General features: G+C 38.2%; 1 protein-coding gene across 1 annotated transcript; it reads left to right on the top strand.

The window, feature by feature from the left end:
• Positions 1-11: 11 nt before the first annotated feature.
• mapk12b (mitogen-activated protein kinase 12b) lies at positions 12-8,164 on the top strand. The gene is made up of 12 exons (XM_072672637.1): positions 12-148; positions 1,567-1,696; positions 1,806-1,864; positions 1,963-2,074; positions 2,202-2,231; positions 2,450-2,497; positions 3,463-3,577; positions 6,053-6,124; positions 6,862-6,941; positions 7,213-7,291; positions 7,403-7,576; positions 7,898-8,164. Exons 1-12 carry the CDS (start codon positions 30-32, stop codon positions 7,972-7,974), a joined length of 1,095 nt encoding a protein of 364 aa, XP_072528738.1. The 5' UTR covers positions 12-29; the 3' UTR covers positions 7,975-8,164.
• The last annotated feature ends 12,432 nt before the right edge of the window (positions 8,165-20,596 follow it).

Consider the following 20,596-nt stretch of genomic DNA (forward strand, 5'->3'; position numbering starts at 1 on the left):
AAATACAGAGTTTTATCACTTAAGTCAAAATGACGCTACGTATCAGAGCAGGATTCTACCGTCAAGAGGTCAATAAAACTGTTTGGGATGTCCCGGAAAGATACCGAGATCTGATCCAAGTGGGCACAGGAGCGTACGGAACGGTTTGGTGAGTAAGCTGCTATTACGCAAAGTAACATGCACCATATCCGTGAGCTACTTTTAAGTGCGTGCACATCGTGGTAAATTTTAGATTTATGCAGAAAGACTGCCCTGTATGCTTGCAAAGAAACGGCTTACTGTATCCAAAACCCCGTATCTGAAAGCGGCTGGCTAATCTCAGCGTAATTACGCAAAAAGCGTCTATCTCATTGAAACGTTTGAGAGAGCTGCCTCTCTAGAAATCGTTTCGGTGTGTTTTTAAAGATGGCTGTTGGGCTTTAAAGACTAGTTTGAATGTGTGCCCCAGTGGGGCAAGTAACAAAGAGTCTCCTTCGGTGGCATTGTTTGTGTTTAACAAGCAGAAGCAGTCAAATTAAACAAAACCCTAGCTAATTCTGAGTGCACGCCTTTCTTAGAAGTTTCTTTTTCAGTGTCCAGCAACTTTCATACTTTCTTTCTGTAATTCTGTGATTCTTATTTAGGGTATCTGATGCATGCTTTTGTTAGTGGTCACTCCGACTCGTGAATAAAGTCGTTAATCTCTCGTTTAGAGGTCCTAGCAGGCCAATGACCATGTGAAAGGCTGTATTGGTGGAGTGAGGCGTTTGCCCCTAGAGTGCCCTTTTTTCCCCAAAGTGAAACAATGGATAGCTGAGAAGTTGGTCTTTCTGTATACGACTTTATTAGAGACATGATCACACTGTTGGGGCATTCATACAATGGATATCCATCACCTTGGAAAATAAACAGTTGTCACAGTGCTAAGTAATCTATAATTAATTATATAATTAATAGGTTGATGTACCTTTTTAAACTCCTTTATCCTTTTTCCTTTATTGCGTATTTGAATAAGCATCCCCTGAAAGGTTGCTTAAAGGTGTCGAAACTGGTATCAGTATTACTGCAGAGAGGCCTTTACCTTGATGTTTACTAGAAAAAATTGTCACGATTTCAGAATGAATGTTTTAGTCTAGGCTTAACCTTAATCTGGGTCTGGGAAAAGAGATCTAAATGTTTATTGGATTAATTACAAAGAATAATATTCAGTTTTATTCAGCATGTTTTATTGTTACAAAACTCGTCAAGCTTATTAACATAAAAAATAGAAAGGATTGCAAGCTGAAATAATGGATTGTCAAGAAGGGCTTTTTGACTTCAGTAGTATAGTGGAACCTTGTTGTACAAAATCTCTTGTACAAAACCATTGGCTTCACTGAAGAACTCTTATAAGAGTGTAGCGTTTAGGGCTTGTACTTTTTGTCAGTATAATGAAGTTTCTACGAGTGACGTCAGAGGTACATTACATTAACCACTTTGCAGCACTGTCAGTGCTAATATCAACCTCTGTTACAGTGTTGTGATTTGTAGACAGTGAGGAAGGATTTGTGTAATATTTGGCATTGAAGTTTATCCTCTTCCTCACAGCTCTGCCGTTGACCGGAAGACAGGTGTGCGGGTGGCCATCAAGAAGCTCCATCGTCCATTTCAGTCCCGACTCTTTGCCAAGCGAGCTTACAGAGAGCTTAGACTGCTCAAACACATAAAGCACGAGAATGTAAGTTTACACAATAGAACAGTTTCTATATTTTCGATTCACTCCCAGGAATCCTATGTTCTTGTGTGATACTCAGTGAGCAGTTTTCTCACCTCTATGGCTCAAACAGGTGATTGGGCTGTTGGACGTCTTCACTTCCGAAATATCACTGGACAGATTCCAGGATTTGTGAGTGGTGTTTTTTCACGTCATAGTCAGTGCATGGTGTATTACTAATTTGTTGCCACTTGATGAGCTCTGTCTTTTTTGTTTGCTCTTTCTGGCAGTTACTTGGTGATGCCTTTCATGGGTACAGATCTTGGGAAGTTGATGAAGATGGAAAGATTGTCTGAAGACAGGGTGCAGTTCCTGGTGTATCAAATGTTGAGGGGACTGAAGGTTAGTTACAGACAGATGCGTTTGATGTGTGCTGTTTTTACTGATGTAGATTTAGGAATGTTGCAATGTGGAAGTTCCCTCCATAGTTTGAGTAGCATACTGACTTCCTGCCTCTTCTCCTCCACAGTATATTCATTCTGCTGGGATCATTCACAGAGTATGTGACCTCTGACATGTTAATTATATGCGTGGGGGGCTGGGCGGTAGGATGGCCACTCCATTCAACACCCACACCCATTCATCCTCTCTTTACAGCTCTTTTCTCTTTTTATATTAAAGACTTTTAAAGATTTTTAGCTTTTGTGTGTGTAACAAATGCTGAATAACAGTTTCTGTTCTAATGATGATATCATATCTTCCTCAATTTGTCAACAGGATCTCAAACCAGGAAACCTGGCTGTGAACCAGAATTGTGAACTGAAGGTAGTCAACTCACATTATTCACAAAATATAGATTAAATAGTAAATTTGATTAGAATTCAATACTCTGAGCAAAATAGATATTTTTGACTTGTAACAATGTGGAACCCTTTGGGTACTATATATGGAGAAAAAATGTAAAGGTTCTGTGTAGGACCATCTACAAAAGGTGTTTTTCACCAATACGAACTTTTTTACTAGGCAAAAGACCATTAAAGCATCAGTATGGTTCTTTTATTTGTCACACAGAATCACCACTTTTACTAAGGAACTTTTAAAGAGTCTAAGTTTTAAAAACTCAAAACTTTAGATGCAGTCCTTAATCATTATTAATTAATAATACATTCTGATGTGTAGTGTATAATCTATTTCTAACTGTTGCTAAGTTAAAAGAAACATTATTACAATTATTAATCTGACACCCTGGCAGTCACACTCACTGTGAAATAGTCATTTGACATTTGAAAAAATTGCATCCACATAATGTTTTATAGCATAGCATAGCTTTGTTTTTAGCATAAAAGAGTTTATTTTTTGTTCCTGACTCTTACCAGATAAGAGATTAAGACTAGGATCTTTTAGGCCTAAAGCTTTTGCTTTGTCATGCTCCACTTGTGAGCTCCCCTTCTGATATCGAGCAGAGTCTGATGGTAATGTGTATACATATTATTTAAGTTGATATTGTTATTTAGCAGTTTTGGGGTTTAGGGGTTTGGGGTTAGTCATTATGCGAGATTTGCATTTGTAGGTGGAGAAACACAAAAGTGTTTGAGCTTCACAGTTTGTCGCTTCCATGTACTAAACTCTCATTATTCAAATATGCCAAGAAAAATACAGTTTACCACTCTATGTTGGCTTTAGAGAAAGCTGTTTCATGTGAAGTCCTTCTCTACCGTCAGCATAAACTAAGGTAACTGTATTTTTTGTCGATGTATTTGTTGTTGATGTTGCTCGTGTACTGTGTGCAGATTTTGGATTTTGGGCTGGCCAGACAGGCAGACTCAGAGATGACAGGTTATGTGGTGACTCGGTGGTACAGAGCGCCTGAAGTCATTCTGAGCTGGATGCACTACTCACAAACAGGTGACACACACACAATCATAAAAGCATATTGTAGCATATTGTAAACAAACCTTCTAACAAATATTCTAACATTTTGGAGTGCTAATATATGAAGTAAATCTTATCTGCTGCGTCTGTTTTATACAGTCTATTACCACAGATGGTAATACCACAGATTTCTGCTCTAATAGTCCCCAACCCTGCTCCCGAAGAGCTACCCTCCCACAGGTTTTGGATCCAACCACTAATCCACCCCTCCTAATCTAGCTAATTACTGCTTTCAGAAGTCCTTGATTGGCTGAATGGGGTGTGTTAGATAAGTGAGCATCCCCAAAACTCACTCAAAATGAGCTCACAATAGATTCAACTGGGCAGTTGAATTAACACTTGAAATATGTGACTAAATATGAAGGCTCAGCACATACCAAGATGCTTGTCTCATTTCTGAAATCCAAGCTGCATCTCAAATGTTTATGTTCTCCCGATAATTCAGGAGTACACATACACATGTATATGTGTATGTATTTTTTTATTTTTGACTTTTGTGCTGAAACATTGCAATAAATGTTCCAAGAATGCACAAAAATCCATTGAATTTGGCTTTGGGTTCAGGAGCAGTTATTTTAACCACCAGCAGACTAAAAGTGTTATATAGCCCCACCAGTTTGTACAGAAGGAACTGTAGTTACTGAGTAATACACCTTAGTGTGTATAAGCCTTGTTGCTTTAAGGGGATAAGACCTACATTGTGTACTTCAAAAGAAGCAGACAAAGTAAGGCAAAGGTGTAATGGGGTGCTCACTTACAGCGGGGTTTGAACCCAGGCCGCCGTGTTGGCGGGCCGGCGCGCTACTGAGTGAGCTACCACTATCACGTGACCAACGGGCCCAAGTGCAGAGTCTTTCAATCTTAGAGCAGGTAAAATGGAAATGAAAAACAAAGCCTCTCGGGACTCGAACCCAGGCCGCCGCGTCCTAAGACTGACGCTCTGCCGCTTCACCAAAGCGGCAGTTATCGAAGCGGCTAACAAAAGAAACTTTAAAAAGGATGGGTTTAATAACAAAGGACGCCAGGGGAGAACTGGCTACCTCTAACTCTAGAGGGAAAAACAACTTAAGGGCAAAAAGGATCTCCCAAAAGAAACCAGAAAACTGAGAAGTTACAGGGAAGACAGACGCTCCTGCCTTCCTCTGTAACACTAGTGTATGTGTGCTACGCGCACACACACACAGACACACACGGGCACACACACCAGGGAAGACAGACACTCCTGCCTTCCTCTGGTACACGAGTGTATGTGTGCTACGCGCACACACACACAGACACACACACCAGGGAAGACAGACACTCCTGCCTTCCTCTGGTACACGAGTGTATGAGTGCTACACGCACACGCATACACACACAGACACACACACCGCACAGACACCGGGAGAGAGACTCGGGAGGGACACACACGAAGGGGAGTGACACACACTCAGCCTTCCACTCGAGAAAATACAGGCACACAGACACACACACCACCAGAATCAAAAGATCCAGCAGTGGGGCAACTGGATCTGTGTGCCTATATAGCCTACTGCCCAGGTGTAGGGAATTGGGCTCGATTACTGGCTGGGGTGACTCGGGGCCTCCCCCTGGTGGCAGGAGGAGGCCTTGCCCTAGAGCCACCCCTTACAAAAGGTCTGAATTATTGCAGTTTTAAATGGATTTGTTTTTTTATTGTTATTTAGATTTGATCGGTGTCTCTACAGTTGTATTTCCTATGTAAGTGTTTGTAATGCAAGACATTTCCAGGCAAAACACAGTTAAAAAGGTTAAGCAGAAGCCTTTTCTAATTTTGTATGGCCCTATAGAACGAAAGCACATATACACTTTATATCCAAATGTTTGTGGACACCCCTTCTAATAAAGGCATTCGGCTACTTTAAGCTACACCTGTTGCTTAAACAGATGCATACACACATAGCTTGTCAAGTCACTGTAGAGTAGTACTGCCAACAGAATAGGATTCTCTGGAGCATTTGCGGCATTTAGCTGCAGATGAGCATAAACTTACTGGCACCATGTTAAATGCCAGGGATGGGCTATAGAGGTATACAGACTTGAACTGTGTTCTCTGGATTGATTATGCTCCATATAGTACTTCTGGGAGTACTTCTGTATTGGGGATCGTGAACATCCTCACCTCACTAATGCTCTTGTCGCTAAATGCAATCAAATCCTCACAGCAACTCGAAAGCATTCCCAGGACAGTAGAGACAGTTACTTTAAGAAAAGTAGGATACATTATTTTTGAATACTATTGATTTTGGAAGACACTATGAATGTGCAGGTGTCCCAATACAATTTACAGGTTGTTGTAGTTTCTGTCTTATCCAGTAGGGGGTGGCATTAGTTAGGGAGTCTGCAAATATTGAGTGAAATGTTGAATATGTGCTTTTGTTGATTTTCTTTTTGAAGTTATTATTGATCAAGATCTTTTCTGTCTTTTAGTTGATATCTGGTCAGTTGGTTGCATCATGGCAGAGATGCTTCTTGGGAGACCACTCTTCAAAGGAAATGATCGTATCCTTTATGAAACCATTGGAATCCATACAGCCAATTTGCTGTCTGGCTGTTGGCTCTATTCAAATGAGATTGTCATCCAATCAAATCAAAACATATTAACCATTGTAGGAACTTAGTGCTTAGTGCTCCATTCAGTCAAACAGAGAAGTGTGTTATGAGCCTTTTACCTCTGCATTGAATTCATTTAATTCCATTCAGTTCAATTAAAATTTACTGTCATAATACTAATACAGGTTTGTACAGTACAACCAAACACTGTTAGGCTAAGTCTCTGGTGCAAAATAGGTAGAACATGATACATTAGTGCACAGACAATAGACAAGACATGAGACATGTTGCATAGACAATAAGTACAAAAATATACAAATATGTGCATGTCCAAATGTATGCATAACGGCTGGGTGATTAGGTCCAGACTAAGTTACTTTACGAATAGTGATATGGAATAAATATGGAGAGCACCAAAGCTGTGCATGTAAATGAAGAGTTCAAGAGTGAATGCTGAGGAAGACCAGTCTGGTGTTGTTAAACAGTGCAGGAAAAGGATAAAAGCTAGTGTTTAGATGAGAATAGTACAAGGCATATGTACAGAGAGGAAGTTCCAGTTAAAACATTATTTACTATTTATGTTGACTTTTGTATGTATGTATGATTTTCAGGGTGTCAATAGTTATAATGATATTGCCTATAGCGTTCCTTTTTTGTGTGGTTTAGTCTTTGACCCTAAGCTTTAGATCTGGACCAGCTGAGAGAAATCATGAAGATCACAGGGACGCCAGGACCAGACTTTATTATAAAGTTACAGAGTCAGGATGTGAGTAGTAACCCCCTCCCACACGCACACACAGTTGTGGCATATATACCCTGAATTTCCCTGTTACCGGGTACAGTCATCATATAGGTGCATTTTGCCTTTGCATTGCCATGCCATTATCATACAATTTCACCACTGTGCTGTAGTAGCCTTATGGTAGTCCTTTTCCATTGTTGGATAGGGTAGAAGGGAGCTCATAAATGTACCTGATGATGTGGAAGCTTGAATAGCAATTGTTTCATCACATGTAATCCTTGTGTCACTTTCTCAGGCCAAGAATTACATTAGAAGTCTGCCCAAAGTGCCAAAAAAGGATTTGCACAGTATATTCTTTAAAGCTGGTTCAGACGGTAAGCGGAACAGCTGCTGTACAATGGTGGACAAATAATACACTTAAGAGTTGTCATTACAGAAATTCTATTTATCTGTCTTGTCTATGCAATTATCTATCCATCCATCAGCTGTGAGTGCCATGGAGAGGATGCTTGTGTTGGACCCTGACAGACGTGTGAGTGCTGCTGTCGCTCTGGAGCTCCCGATGTTCTCTGAGTTCAGAGAACCTGAGGAGGAGACGGAGGCGCTGCCTTATGACCATTCCATGGACAACGCTGACCTGTCTCTGGAGCTGTGGAAACGTAAGAGAAGAAAAAAAGCAGCGGACACTATTGAACTAAGCCTTGCCACCCCACCTCCGACATGAAAATGAATAATAGTAGATAAATATATAAATTAGTGAAATAAGCTACACTGCAAATGCACCTTTGCACATGCCACTGAGGAGAGATGTTGATGAATGGGAAAAGAAGGTGGAGAGAGTAAGAGAAATGGGTAGAAAGAAAATCAGATCAAGTGAATAAAAAGAGGGATGATTTACAGACTAAGTAAAACCTGGGGCCACATGTTTGTAGACATGAGATAACCTGAGGTTCTCATCTTCTCTGTGTTTCTCTCTACAGGTCACACCTTCACAGAGATCCTGTCCTTCCAGCCTCCTCTTTTAGAGCTCAGAGACTCCAAAGAAACTTGTCTCTGAGTGGAAGCATGCCTACGCACACACACACACAGAGGTGTCTTGGATAAAAACTACTATTCATGCTAATGTTGTACTACAAGTTGGCTCTGTGATACACATCAGCAGAAATCTGGCAAACATATTTTTACATATTTGACACGTCACTAAAACACAGCAGAATCACTCAAAGACAGTTTTTGGTTACTGTTTGTTCCTGTATTTTTTTAAGCTTGTATATCTATGAAATGACTTCTAAAGACACAAGTTCGGAATAAAATGTACAGAATGGGATGTTGGCTCATATTTAACGTGAATAAACATTTTAAAATATTAGAGCGCTGTTCTGAGTTGCTTTACTGCTATTTTCAAATATGTCCAGATCAGGAGCATGGTGCATGGATTTTGCATGAATTTTGTTGCAGAGCTAATATAAATTTAAATGTGCAGGAAGATTAGGCTGCTGGGTGACTCATGCAGTTAGTCTAGTTAAGGGCAGAATGGAGCTAATATTAACCTGGACATATTTTGAAAACGAGTTCACAGAGCATTGTAAAAAACAAAATCAGACCTGTTAAAGTGTAGCTAAATACCTTCCCCTTATTATCATTGTATGTATTTACTGAGCACCAAGCATGAATTAACAGGGGAAGCTGTCAGCACTCAATAGTGTTTTCGGTGCCTCATTCATTTAAACCAATGACTTTAAATCATCAGTAGGATCTCAATATTGCATGCTTGTTTACTGACAATTTGTGTGTACACTGCTGAAGTAATAGCCTATCACTATATAACGGAATAATAGAATGTTCAGGTCCACAACACCACACATCATCCCCACTTACAGTCACAAATCACTACTTGTGACATCATAATAGACGTAAACATATAAGGAGGCGGAGATCAGCCTCACACATTTACACCGAGATCAGGACTGGAAGTTATTTACATTAATGTGTAATGTTGCATATTTCCTGCTGTGGACTGTGGAGATTTAAAAGGTACATTAAATCTGTTTAATAGATTTTTTTTAGTTCTTTTTAAGGTATATAACTTACATATGTTAGTATATACTACATAGAGTAAGAATATGCATTATTGGGGGAGGGTGGTATTGATATATATATATATATATATATATATATATATATATATATATATATATACAATAAATCAATTATTTTATTTTTTAGAGTGTTACGATGAAGGGTCATGAGAACCCTACAAGGGAGAACCTCCATCTTGATCTGAGAAATGTCCCAGAGCGGTCTCCAAACCCTCCTAACGCGAGCCAGCGATTAATCAAGCATAATGCAAGTCATTTAACCAGAGAGAATATGCCCAACAAAGATTTGAAGGTCATGTCTGAGAATGTACATGACCGCAGCATCCACTTTGCAGAAGAGCGAAGAGTCAATGATGACAGCAGCTTCTGGTTTTTTGCAGAAGCAGGTACAGGGGGTAAGGTTTTCTACCAGGATTTGGAGAGTGGAACTCCTTCACCTCAGCCAAAACCAAAGGATTTTTGCCACCTTGTACACCGACAGCCTCTGCTTGCCAGGAGGGCAGCCCTGCAGAGTGACATCAGGCCTAAACCCAAGTATGTGCTTGATTTCCCCCACCCCCATCTTGATCAGCAGCCACAGATCAGTCAAAACAACATGTCTGTCGCACTGATGGGAACTAAAGATGTTCTTTGAGTTTAGGGTTACCCAGTTCACAGTCCATTTGACGCCTCCCCATGCATCCTTGAAGCACGCATGTGCTGTCATACATGAAGGCAAAAGAAAACACTGTAAGCTTGAGTTGAATAACAAATAAACAGTGTAAATATTCCTAGCAGGCATCACTGTTTTTTCCAGCATTACCTGGAGCCACTGGCATATTTTTCTGTCTACACTGATTTTTTGGTGCTGAATTAAGAACTAAAGAGGAGATCACAGCATACAGCAAAACTGTTTTAGTATAAAGCAGTCCTAGCAATGTAATTGAAATGTGCAAGACTATTAAAATGTGTCTTATACTGCTTATAAAATAAAATACAATGAAAGTATATTGCAAAACACTCAAAAACTCACAGATTACAAAAAAGCTTTTAAATAGCCTTTGCTATTTTTTAAAGATGGTTTAATGATTAAACAGTATACTCATATATACACAGTGCTATACCAGTGCTGTACTCATAGAGCATGCATCATTTTAAAGTCAACATTACTACAAAAGACTTGTTCAAACTTACAGTGAGTGTAGTGAGAAAAGCAGAGTTTGTAGTAAAAATATTTATAGATACAAGTTAAAGAAATGTTTGTGCAATCTTAATTGTTAATCATTATTTAACATAGACTTAGAGGCTGGATAAGATTGATTGAGGACACAAACTACAGTTTAGTAGAGTTTAGTAGATATTGCCTACACACTGCAGCAGTCTGTCCTGCTCTTGGAACGATTTATTTACTGATTATCTGATTGGCTTAACTCAACAACGTTTGTTCAGAGAGACGTCACGCTTGCACTCTAAACACACCACACCTAAAAGTGCTAATGGCCTGTTAATGTAATCTCTCACACCACACCTAAATGTGCAAAAGCAATGAATGTGTGTGTGACTACTAGGGAATGTGTAGTTTCCACTAGTGAATGTGTGAGCAGTTTCATTGGTATGGTCTGGGAATCTTTGCAGGTTTCAGTAATAAAGCTAACAGTGTTGTATGTGTGTTAGATTTTCAGTATTGTATGTATTTAAGTTTCATGTATGTGGCAGGCTAACTGTTCATAATCAATATGCAACTACACTAAATACTTGTGTTTTGCATCACAAACTTGCATTTTACAAAGTTCTGCAACAGTGCAAACAGACACTGTAAATTATAAGTATTCATAAGGATATATAGCTACTAGATATTATGTGTATTATGTTGTAATAGTTTTATATGTAAAGTGTTAATGAAAGTGTAATGATATTTAGTTGAATTACATTTAATTGAAAAAATGTAAGCAAACAAATAATAAATTAATGCTTTCAAGTATATCTCACTATTACTCAGGGGTGCTGCCTGGGATTTTGGACCCCATGAAAAGATATTACACTGGGCCGCACAACTTTCGCAATTATTCCACTGTCCTTAGGCCCTTAGATTCCCCCAAATGGCACCCCTGGAATTACTAAATGGTTACTAAATGGATTACAGGTGGGTTAATTGGCAGTACCAAATTCTGAGGAAACAAAAAATGACAAAAATGTGACATTTTTTTTTTAAACATTTACTCAGTTAAAGGAACGTTATATAGTATTTTTGGATAATAACAGCTTCAGAATAATTTAGATGGTACAGTGACTGGTATAATAAGGAGGGTCTATAAATGGTACTTCCTCCAACAAGCTGTAGTTGTGACTGAGACTCTTTTAAATTTTAAATTTTGATGTAATTTCAGCTCAGCTGGTATAATGGCAACTGACACTAGTTGGAATAAGCACTTATATGATGTTTACATTTATTTACATAGGTGTCACATAACCTTATTAATGCTGACTTTCATTAAAGTTGTCAGCATACTAAACACTAGTCAAAGAGGTAGAAGTAGGATAGGAGGAAGAGAATGGCTTATTGGCTTGTTGGTTAGTTTTGGTCTGATAAGGTGTGTTTACTTTATTACCCATACACTGTACAAGCAGCCTCTCCTATTTCAGAATCCCATGCATTTCGCATTTGCCATTGTTTTCCAATCATGGACTACAGACACATTACACTTTGTCTTCTTGCACACCTTCTTCTTTTTACAGGTATGTTGATTTCCTCTGAAATCTTTTATAACTTGTGTGTGTGTGTGTGTGTGTGTGTGTATATATATATATATATATATATATATATATATATGCATGGAAACAGAATCATGGCAGGCATTTAAGAACATTAGAAAAGATCAATTACTCATTCATTTCAATGCAAATGGTTTTGTGTGTTTGTTTCATTATCAGTTGGGACCACCAATGCCAGCGAAACGCAACCCTGTAAGTAATAGCTAACACACACATTAAAACAAAGATGAAATGCTTTATCCCCTTAGACCCTTTAGTCCACACGTCTTCACTTTCATAAGTACATTATTATCATAATTAACACCAGTTTCATAGGCCCTAAAACATATAGGGATTCCACAAAATATGCTAAACAGTTACCAAATAATTCACAACTGTTTCTGCATTAGGATTAATAAATGAAAAATAAACTTACTACACTAACATTTCCATTTTGTTAATACATGGAATGGCTTATTACTTCTATATTTGATTATAAATTTAAATCATTAGATGATTTAGATTTGAACTAAAGGCTATCAGTCATTTACATTTTTAACTTTAGTAAATAATACAATAAATATATATACATACAATGATGTTTAAATCAAACAAAGTAAAAGGAGTGGTTTAAAGGGTATAAATTGAAAGGTTTATTAATACAATAATGATCAACAACTTCTCTTCTCTTTCAGATGGACCAGTTAGTCATACCATTCTTGGTCCAGATGCAGTCACTGTGGGAGTGCCCAGTAGCTTTCGGTGCTTGGCTCAGTGCTCACCTGAATGCAGTCACACAATCAGCATTGATGACAAGAGAGTAGAGCAACAAGAGCTGGCCTTTACTCTAAGCAAGTGGGAGGGGTCTAAAACAGTGACCTGCACAGCCAAAAACTCTGCCACTGGAAGTTCCTCCACAGTCAGAAAAACTCTGCACGTTTTGGGTATGATCATTATCATGGTTGTTGGAGGAGACTGTATAACTATTGCACTACTGTTCTTGTTTTCAGAATATCTTGTAACTCCTGTTGTGTTATGTGCACTGGATTTTGTCCTTTTCAGAAGGGCCAGTAAACGTTTCCATCAGCGGCCCACAGACTCTCACTCCGGGTGAGACTCAGCGGTTCCTGTGCACTTCCTCCTGTAGGCCTTTCTGCATTTACACCTGGGTTGTGGATGGAGATTCGATTGCCGGCTCTGGAGAGGAGGTGGTCATTAGATCACCTTTAAAGGCCACCTCAGGGACAATCATTTGCAAAGCCACAAATAACGTGTCTGGCTTGATTGCCACAGCTGTTCTAAAACTACATGTTCCAGGTAGGTCACACTATGAAGATTTCTACTATTTACTACTATTGCTAAAACAGTCTTTCTTTGGTGGGTAGATGGGGTGACCCAAGTCTTAGAGGAACATGACCATGTGAGTCTAAGTTTTCTGCCACCACAGCCCTGTTCAATCATGTCTTCCTAAGTAAGTCAAGTCAAGTCAGATTTATTTGTATAGCGCTTTTTACAACTGTTGTCGTCACAAAGCAGCTTTACATAATTAGTAATTAAAAAAAGACAGAGACAAAAAGAAAAAAGAAGAAATAACGTAAGACACGAAAGATCAAAGACCCACAGTGAGCAAGCCAATGGCAACAGTGGCAAAGAAAAACTCCCTCAGAGCTGGAGGAAGAAACCTTGGGAGGAACCAAGACTCACAAGGGGGACCCATCCTCCTCTGGTTAGAACTATTTAAACATTATTGATAAAAATTACCAAACCAGATACAACAGATAGTTAATAGTGGTGATATTAATAGTGGCAGATAGTTATGAGTCCATTTAGGTTTTAACATGGTCATTAAACAGGTAGCAGTGGTAGGCAGGTGTGCCGCTGGTCTGGCATGGGTGGTGGTGGGTGGGGGGCCTGCTGGTTGGATTGGTAGGTGGCAGCTGGTCTGAAGCAGGTAGAGGGGACCTCAGCGGGCAATCTTCCAGCAGGTCGGGCTGGGTGGCCATTTACTCGGAGAAGGTAAAAAGAGAGAGTTAGTTCTGAGAGGATTTTATAGAGAGCAGAAAATGTTGAGCAGTACCTCAACATAAGAAAGTCTGCAAGCAGGCTCTTAGACCACTGGCCTGTTCCGCCCCATCTTCCCTTGCCCTGCTTCTTGCTATTGGCATCAGTAGGTTGGTTAATTGGTGCTCTATCTCTTTCTTTATCAATGAATGCTATTGCTGAATCAAAAGGTTCTAGCATGCTAGCTTGCTAATGTTTTAGCACTGCTAAAATAGAGCATCCTTCAAATCAATAGGGGTCTTTGGTGAATCAAGCCTGGAATCTTTAAATATATATATTTTTTTGGTACAGAATGGTAAAAGTCAACCTCTGTATTTACTCAACCGAAGTAAAAAGAATAATTCCAGTGGTTTAAATTAATAGGTTAATTAATACAATAATGATCAACAATCTCTCTCCTTCTCTTTCAGATGGACCAGTTAGTCATACCATTCTTGGTCCAGATGTAGTCACTGTGGGAGTGCCCAGTAGCTTTCGGTGCTCAGCTCAGTGCTCACCTGAATGCAGTCACACAATCAGCATTGATGACAAGAGAGTAAAGCAACAAGAGCTGGCCTTTACTCTAAGCAAGTGGGAGGGGTCTAAAACAGTCACCTGCACAGCCAAAAACTCTGCCACTGGAAGTTCCTCCACAGTCAGAAAAACTTTGAATGTTTTGGGTATGGTCATTATTATGGTTGTTGGAGGAGACTACATAACTATTGCACTACTGTTCTGAATCTCCTGTAACTCTTGTTATGTGTTATGCACTGGATTTTGTCCTTTTCAGAAGGGCCAGAAAACGTTTCCATCAGCGGCCCACAGACTCTCACTCCAGGTGAGACTCAGCGGTTCCTGTGCACTTCTTCCTGTAGGCCTTTCTGTATTTTCACCTGGGTTGTGGATGGAAATTCTATTGCCGGCTCTGGAGAGGAGGTGGTCATTAGTCCCACCTCAAGGACAATCATTTGCAAAGCCACAAACAACGTGTCTGGCTTGTTTGCCACAGCTGTTCTAAAATTGCGTGTTCCAGGTAGGTCACACTTTCATAAAACTTTTTTCTTAGAAGTTAAAATAAATGTTTCCTATTTTGTTACGAGTCAGAGAACTGTGTGGATAGGTATCTTCTCCTGATTTTACTGGTCACTCAGCTTAAAGCATGCTCTTAATACTTGGCTCACTTTCAGATCAGAGCATGGATTTGGCAGAAAAGGAAATCCTTACTGACAGACAACCTACTGCTGATGAGCTGTGTGAGTAAATAAACTGCATAAAAAAATACAAAAAGGAAAACAATTTGACATGTGAACCATACAAAAAAAATAGCCATTTTTCAGTTGCTCACTATTATTTGTCATTCAACTTGTACTTACATTTGCAATCAAAATTATTCAGCCATCATTGCAAATTAGGTTTATTGGCAACATTTTCAAAAGTACCCAAAAATGGCAAAAAGAGGAAGCTATCACCAACTGTCACCAGTTTCCTGCAGTGTTTGGAGGCAAGATAGATTCCATCAAGAAGCAGGAAATCCTGGGAGAAAACATCATGCCTTCTGTGAAGAAGCAAGTTATTTAATCTTCATACAAGACAATTATAATTACAATTACAAAGCATACCTCAGAAGACCTGGAAGATTCTTGAGTGACTGTCACAGTTGTCTGACTTGAACCCCATAGAAACCCCATAGTAGCAAAACCCAAGAAGATTAGTGAACAGCAAAAGGTTGCTCTACTAAGTAAAGATGCCTGTAATAAAAGGGTTGAATAATTCAGAGACTGAAGTGGTCATTACAAGTGGAATTTTGTGTTGAATGTGGAGTGAATTGAAATAGTTTTTTGTTTGATAGGTTTATTGCAAAAGAAAGTTTGTACATTATGCAATGGGGATTAAATATTTTTGATTGTAATTGTACACACAAATATGGAACAAAAATTGGGTGACAGTCAATAACTTTCCATTTTTTTTTATTTTGAAAAACGCATGTGTTGCCTCAACAGTGCCTTTGTCTTGCTATAGGATGGAGCACCACCTAATGGGTCTGAAGGCATTTTCTGGAATTTGAGCAGATAAGATGTTCCTATACACCTCAGGGCTCATTGTGCTACTTCAGCAGTTACATCATCAATGAAGATAAATGCTGCAGTACCTGTAATAGCCATACATGCACAAGCCATGACATACCTTCATAGATGAGGCAGTATGTATTGGATTGTGGGTAGTCCAAACATTGCTCTTGCCATCACTCTGATACAGGATACTGTTGGTCTCATCTGTCCACAAGACCTTTATTCCAGATTTCTGCAGCTTTTTTTTAAAAGTACTTTGTTTTTACTATTACTTTTTTTTTAAAACTATACTATACTTTACCTATAATCAAGCCATTCTGTTTAGTGATTTTCATCTTGCCTTATAGCCTCTGTAATCAAAACACACATGTGCTGTCATACATACAGGCAGAAAAAAAACAAAACACTGTAAGCTTGGGGTGAAGAACAAATAAACTGTCTAAATGTTCCTGGCATGCATCACTTTTATTTTATGATAGTTATGTGATGACACACGTTACAATTTCATATATTTTCTTTTACAAAATCAGTTTTTGTAAAGTTAACAGAACATCTTAACAGGACTTAACAAGTTTAATTCTTAGCACAAAGATGATTCTTAAATGGTTCAGTCAACATCACATTGCATAATTTTTCAGTTCAGATGCTCTTAATACCAAAATGCTCCTAAAAACTGGGCACCGGTTATTTGACCACAGATTTGTAAAATGTGTAAAAATTTAGATGAATAGAAACCATCAAAGCAGTTATTTTGAAATGTTTTTTAAACTTAGTAGACCTTTATTACATGCAAGTACATAGTTCGGCTTGTTTTTGTGTATATTTATAGACCAAAGCCTTCAAAGTAGCATTTACAGAGCCCTTCTTAAGTTGTATGATGATGGTGTCTCGCCATCACATTAAGAATAACACAGACGGCAATTTCCTGCAATATGAGGTTTAAGCAGCCGAACCAGCAGGAAGCTGTCTTAAGTGTGTGGTCAACAGCTTCATGAATGGCGGCTCACAGAACAAAACCTTTAAGCACTAACACTTGTCAAAGAAGAGAAGTTTCAAATTGAACTGAAGAGAAAACTTTGAGTTTGACAGGTCGAGTGTCAGTTTGATGTCAAAAAAAGAAAAAGAGCCTTGCCTTGGCCATGCAGCACTGCCAGTGGGTTACTGGTCCTGTGTTCCTGAAATGCTAAGACTAAGGGTCTAAATCTGCTGCACTGGTAGAATAGCAAAATACAAAAGTGCTGTATTTTGTAATTTTGTCTTTTGAATGAAGTTTAACTATTCTGCTTTGCTAGATTTCACAGCTATAGTAGAGAAAAATAATATATAATAAGTCAGTTTTTCTTCCATTACGATGTAGAGTGTCCACATCTTAAAGGCATTTAAAGGTTCAGCTAATTGTTTAATATGTAATACATGAGCAGTCTAGAATATTTTTGTGCAAAAAACGTAATAGTCCTTCATTTTACAGGGTTCTCCATCCTAGTACAATAGTTGGGTCTCTCGTCTTCACTCTCCTTATAAAGCTGTGTTGGGTCGAAGTGAGCTGAATTGAAGCTGAGACTCAACAGCTCATCACAGGAACTGCAGTGAACATTTTGTTGACTGGAGGATTTTCAGCTCCACTGCACATTTTAGGAGGACTGGAAAGGTAAAGGGAAAACTCTCCCAAAACTCTCCCATCAGTAAAGCAGTTTACTCACACAAATACTTCAGGGAATGGCCCTTAAGATGGTGTTGGTGATTCCCCCTAAAGAATAATGTTTTTTTCCTTAGTGGACATGAGCATTTGAAACTTTTTCAGAAATCGTATACCTGACTCTCTGGAGTTGACTCTAAAATATTGTTGGTTTTGTGTTTGGATTTTGGCATAATATAATTTTTTTATTTGCTTGTTTAGGTTTTTGTAGTAATTAAAAAGAGATGCTTCATTAGATTGCAGATCAGGTAAATGCAACAACATCAACGAAGCTTCATGTTAATAATAGAAAAAAATGCAGAAATAAATACCATTCCTGGGACTGTGAAGGAGGGTAAAAGAGTGACATACACTTGAATTGGCTTAAAGGTGGGAAACTGAAAGAGCTGAACAAGATGTCAATTGATATCAGCATGTATGATAAAGTACATACCTAATGGATTTATATCAGTAATTGGGCCTAAATTACACTACATGTTCACCACAGGAAATACGATATCTGCCAAAATGTTGGGCAACCTAGTTTTATACTTAGACTTGACATGATTTTAAGCATAAGTGTTATTTTAACATAATAGAGGCTGGGGAGGACAATGGAGGACACAAAATACAAAATCTGAGCAGGAGTTTATTGCATGCATATTGTGTATATTGCATATCACTGCAGCAGTCTGTCCTGCACTTGGAAATACAGATTTCCTAACTATCTGATTTGCTTAACTGAGCAAAGTTTGTTCAGAGAGACGTCACACAAGCACTCTAACACACCACACCTAAAAGTGCTAACAGCCTGATGGCTTGATGTCACATTTTCAAGAACTCTTTATTCACTATTGTTTTTGTCAATTTAATTTTTTTTTTAATTTTGTGCAAAGAAAGAATAAAAGGTAACTTTTCCATGAAGGTCATACACTATACTATGGACAGGTATTGTTGAGACAAAGTTGAGTCAGAGTATTTATAAAGCTCTGAAAATTCACCTGGCCTTTCCTAACGATGATGAACAAAAGTAATATACAAATCTTTTGTTGATGTTAATGTTAAAGAGATTGTTTCATCTTTATGTCTTTAGAGATCAGTTAATTTTTTACTTACTTAAAGAAACATTCAGAATCATTTAGATGGTACAGTGACTGGTATAATAGGGAGAATGATTAAATGGTACTTCTTTCAACGAGCTGTAGCTGTTGACTCTTGATTTTTTTTTTGTTAAAGTGTAATGGCAACTGACCCTAGTTGGAATAAAAATTATAAGATGTTTATATTTGTTTATATAGGGGACACATAGCCTTATAAAGGCTAATCTTTGGTAAAGCTATTACCCATGTACACATACTAAATACTAATCAGAAAGGTAGAAGTAGGAAAGGTTGGTTTTGCTCTGATAAGGTGTGTTTGCTTTATTACCCATACGCTGTACTAACAGCCTCTCCTATCTCAAAATTCCCTGCACTTCACATTTGCCCAACCATGGACTACGGACACATTACATTTCTTCTTGCACACCTTCTTTTTACAGGTATGTTGAACAATTTACAAAAATTATTTTTAAAATGGTTCCAGGGTGTATACAAGTTTTTAAGCAGCATGGGCACAGAAGCACAGCAGGCATTTTAAGGACAATAGTCAAGATCAACTCCCCAAACATATTTTGTTCTTTCCCTGTCAGTTAATGGAGCAGACATACTGGAAAAGGTCCTTCTTGGGACCACCAAGACCAGCGAAAAACAGCCCTGTGAGTTATAGCAAACACACACAGTGAAACAAAGATGAAATACTTTAACTTTCACTATCATAAGTACATAGTCAGAAATAACATCAGTTTCATAGAACCCTTTGGTTCTAAAATAGAAACCTGTGGGATTCCACAAAACATGCTGTAAACTGTTTCTGCATTAGGATTAATAAAAAGAAATAATAAACAAGGGTTTTTTACACTAACATTTACATTTAGTTAATTCACTAAATGGCTTATTAATCCTGTATTTGATTATGAATTTAAATCATTAGATGATATTTGAATTGAAGGGTCATTGTTATCATGAGTACATGTTTATCACCAAGCAACATATGTTCCCTGATAAGAAACAAAACTTTTACACTAATATGTAAAACAATAGTTTTTTGTAGCCTAAATATCAACTGGGTGTACCATTATGATTGGATTTATTTACTTTAGAATATACCATCATGCATACATTTTTCATTGTTATTAGTCACTAGAAATGAATGACTAACATTAAAGTTTACATTGTGCAATTTATAGATTTTATTATTCTCAATAAAACATTTAATGTTTAAATATTTATTTCTGTAAAACAGGACACCCTAAGAGACTAAAGTCAGGCTCTTCAAATACTGATAGAAAACCTTACCCCCTGTACCTGCTTCACAGAACCAGGAGTAGCTATACACTGTTTTATTACACACCTCACTAGTGTAGTTGTTTTGAAACACTAGAGAGTGAACATATCTCCAAATGAAACTGACATTGAAGACAAAAAAACTTTTCCCCACACTACTATTCCAGTGTAACGATACTCTCTTCTGATATAACTCTGCTTTGCCAGAGAAGTTTCATTTACTTAATTGACACAAGCATTTCTAGTGTGTCTGTAAGAACATAGTTATTTTAAAAAATAACTAGGTTGTTAATTGGTGCCCTATCCTCTTCTTTATCAGTGAATGCTATTGCTGAATCAAACATTTCTAACATGCTTGCTGGCTAATGATTCAGCACTGCTAAACCAGAGCATCCTTTAAAACAATGGGGGCCTTTGGTAAATCAAGCCTGAAATCTTTTAGTAAAATAATATTTTGGTACAAAATGGTACAAATCTGTCTTGTGAGGATTAAGCACACTTTTGTCATCGCACATGTAAAATGTGAAAATGTAAATAATACAAAAATTATCAACAACTTTTCTCCTTCTCTTTCAGATGGGCCAGTTAGTCATACCATTCTTGGTCCAGATGCAGTCACTGTGGGAGTGCCCAGTAGCTTTTGGTGCTCGGCTCAGTGCTCACCTGAATGCAATTACACAAT

Source organism: Salminus brasiliensis, chromosome 2 (assembly GCF_030463535.1).
Source record: "Salminus brasiliensis chromosome 2, fSalBra1.hap2, whole genome shotgun sequence".
Taxonomy (NCBI): Eukaryota; Metazoa; Chordata; class Actinopteri; order Characiformes; family Bryconidae; genus Salminus; species Salminus brasiliensis.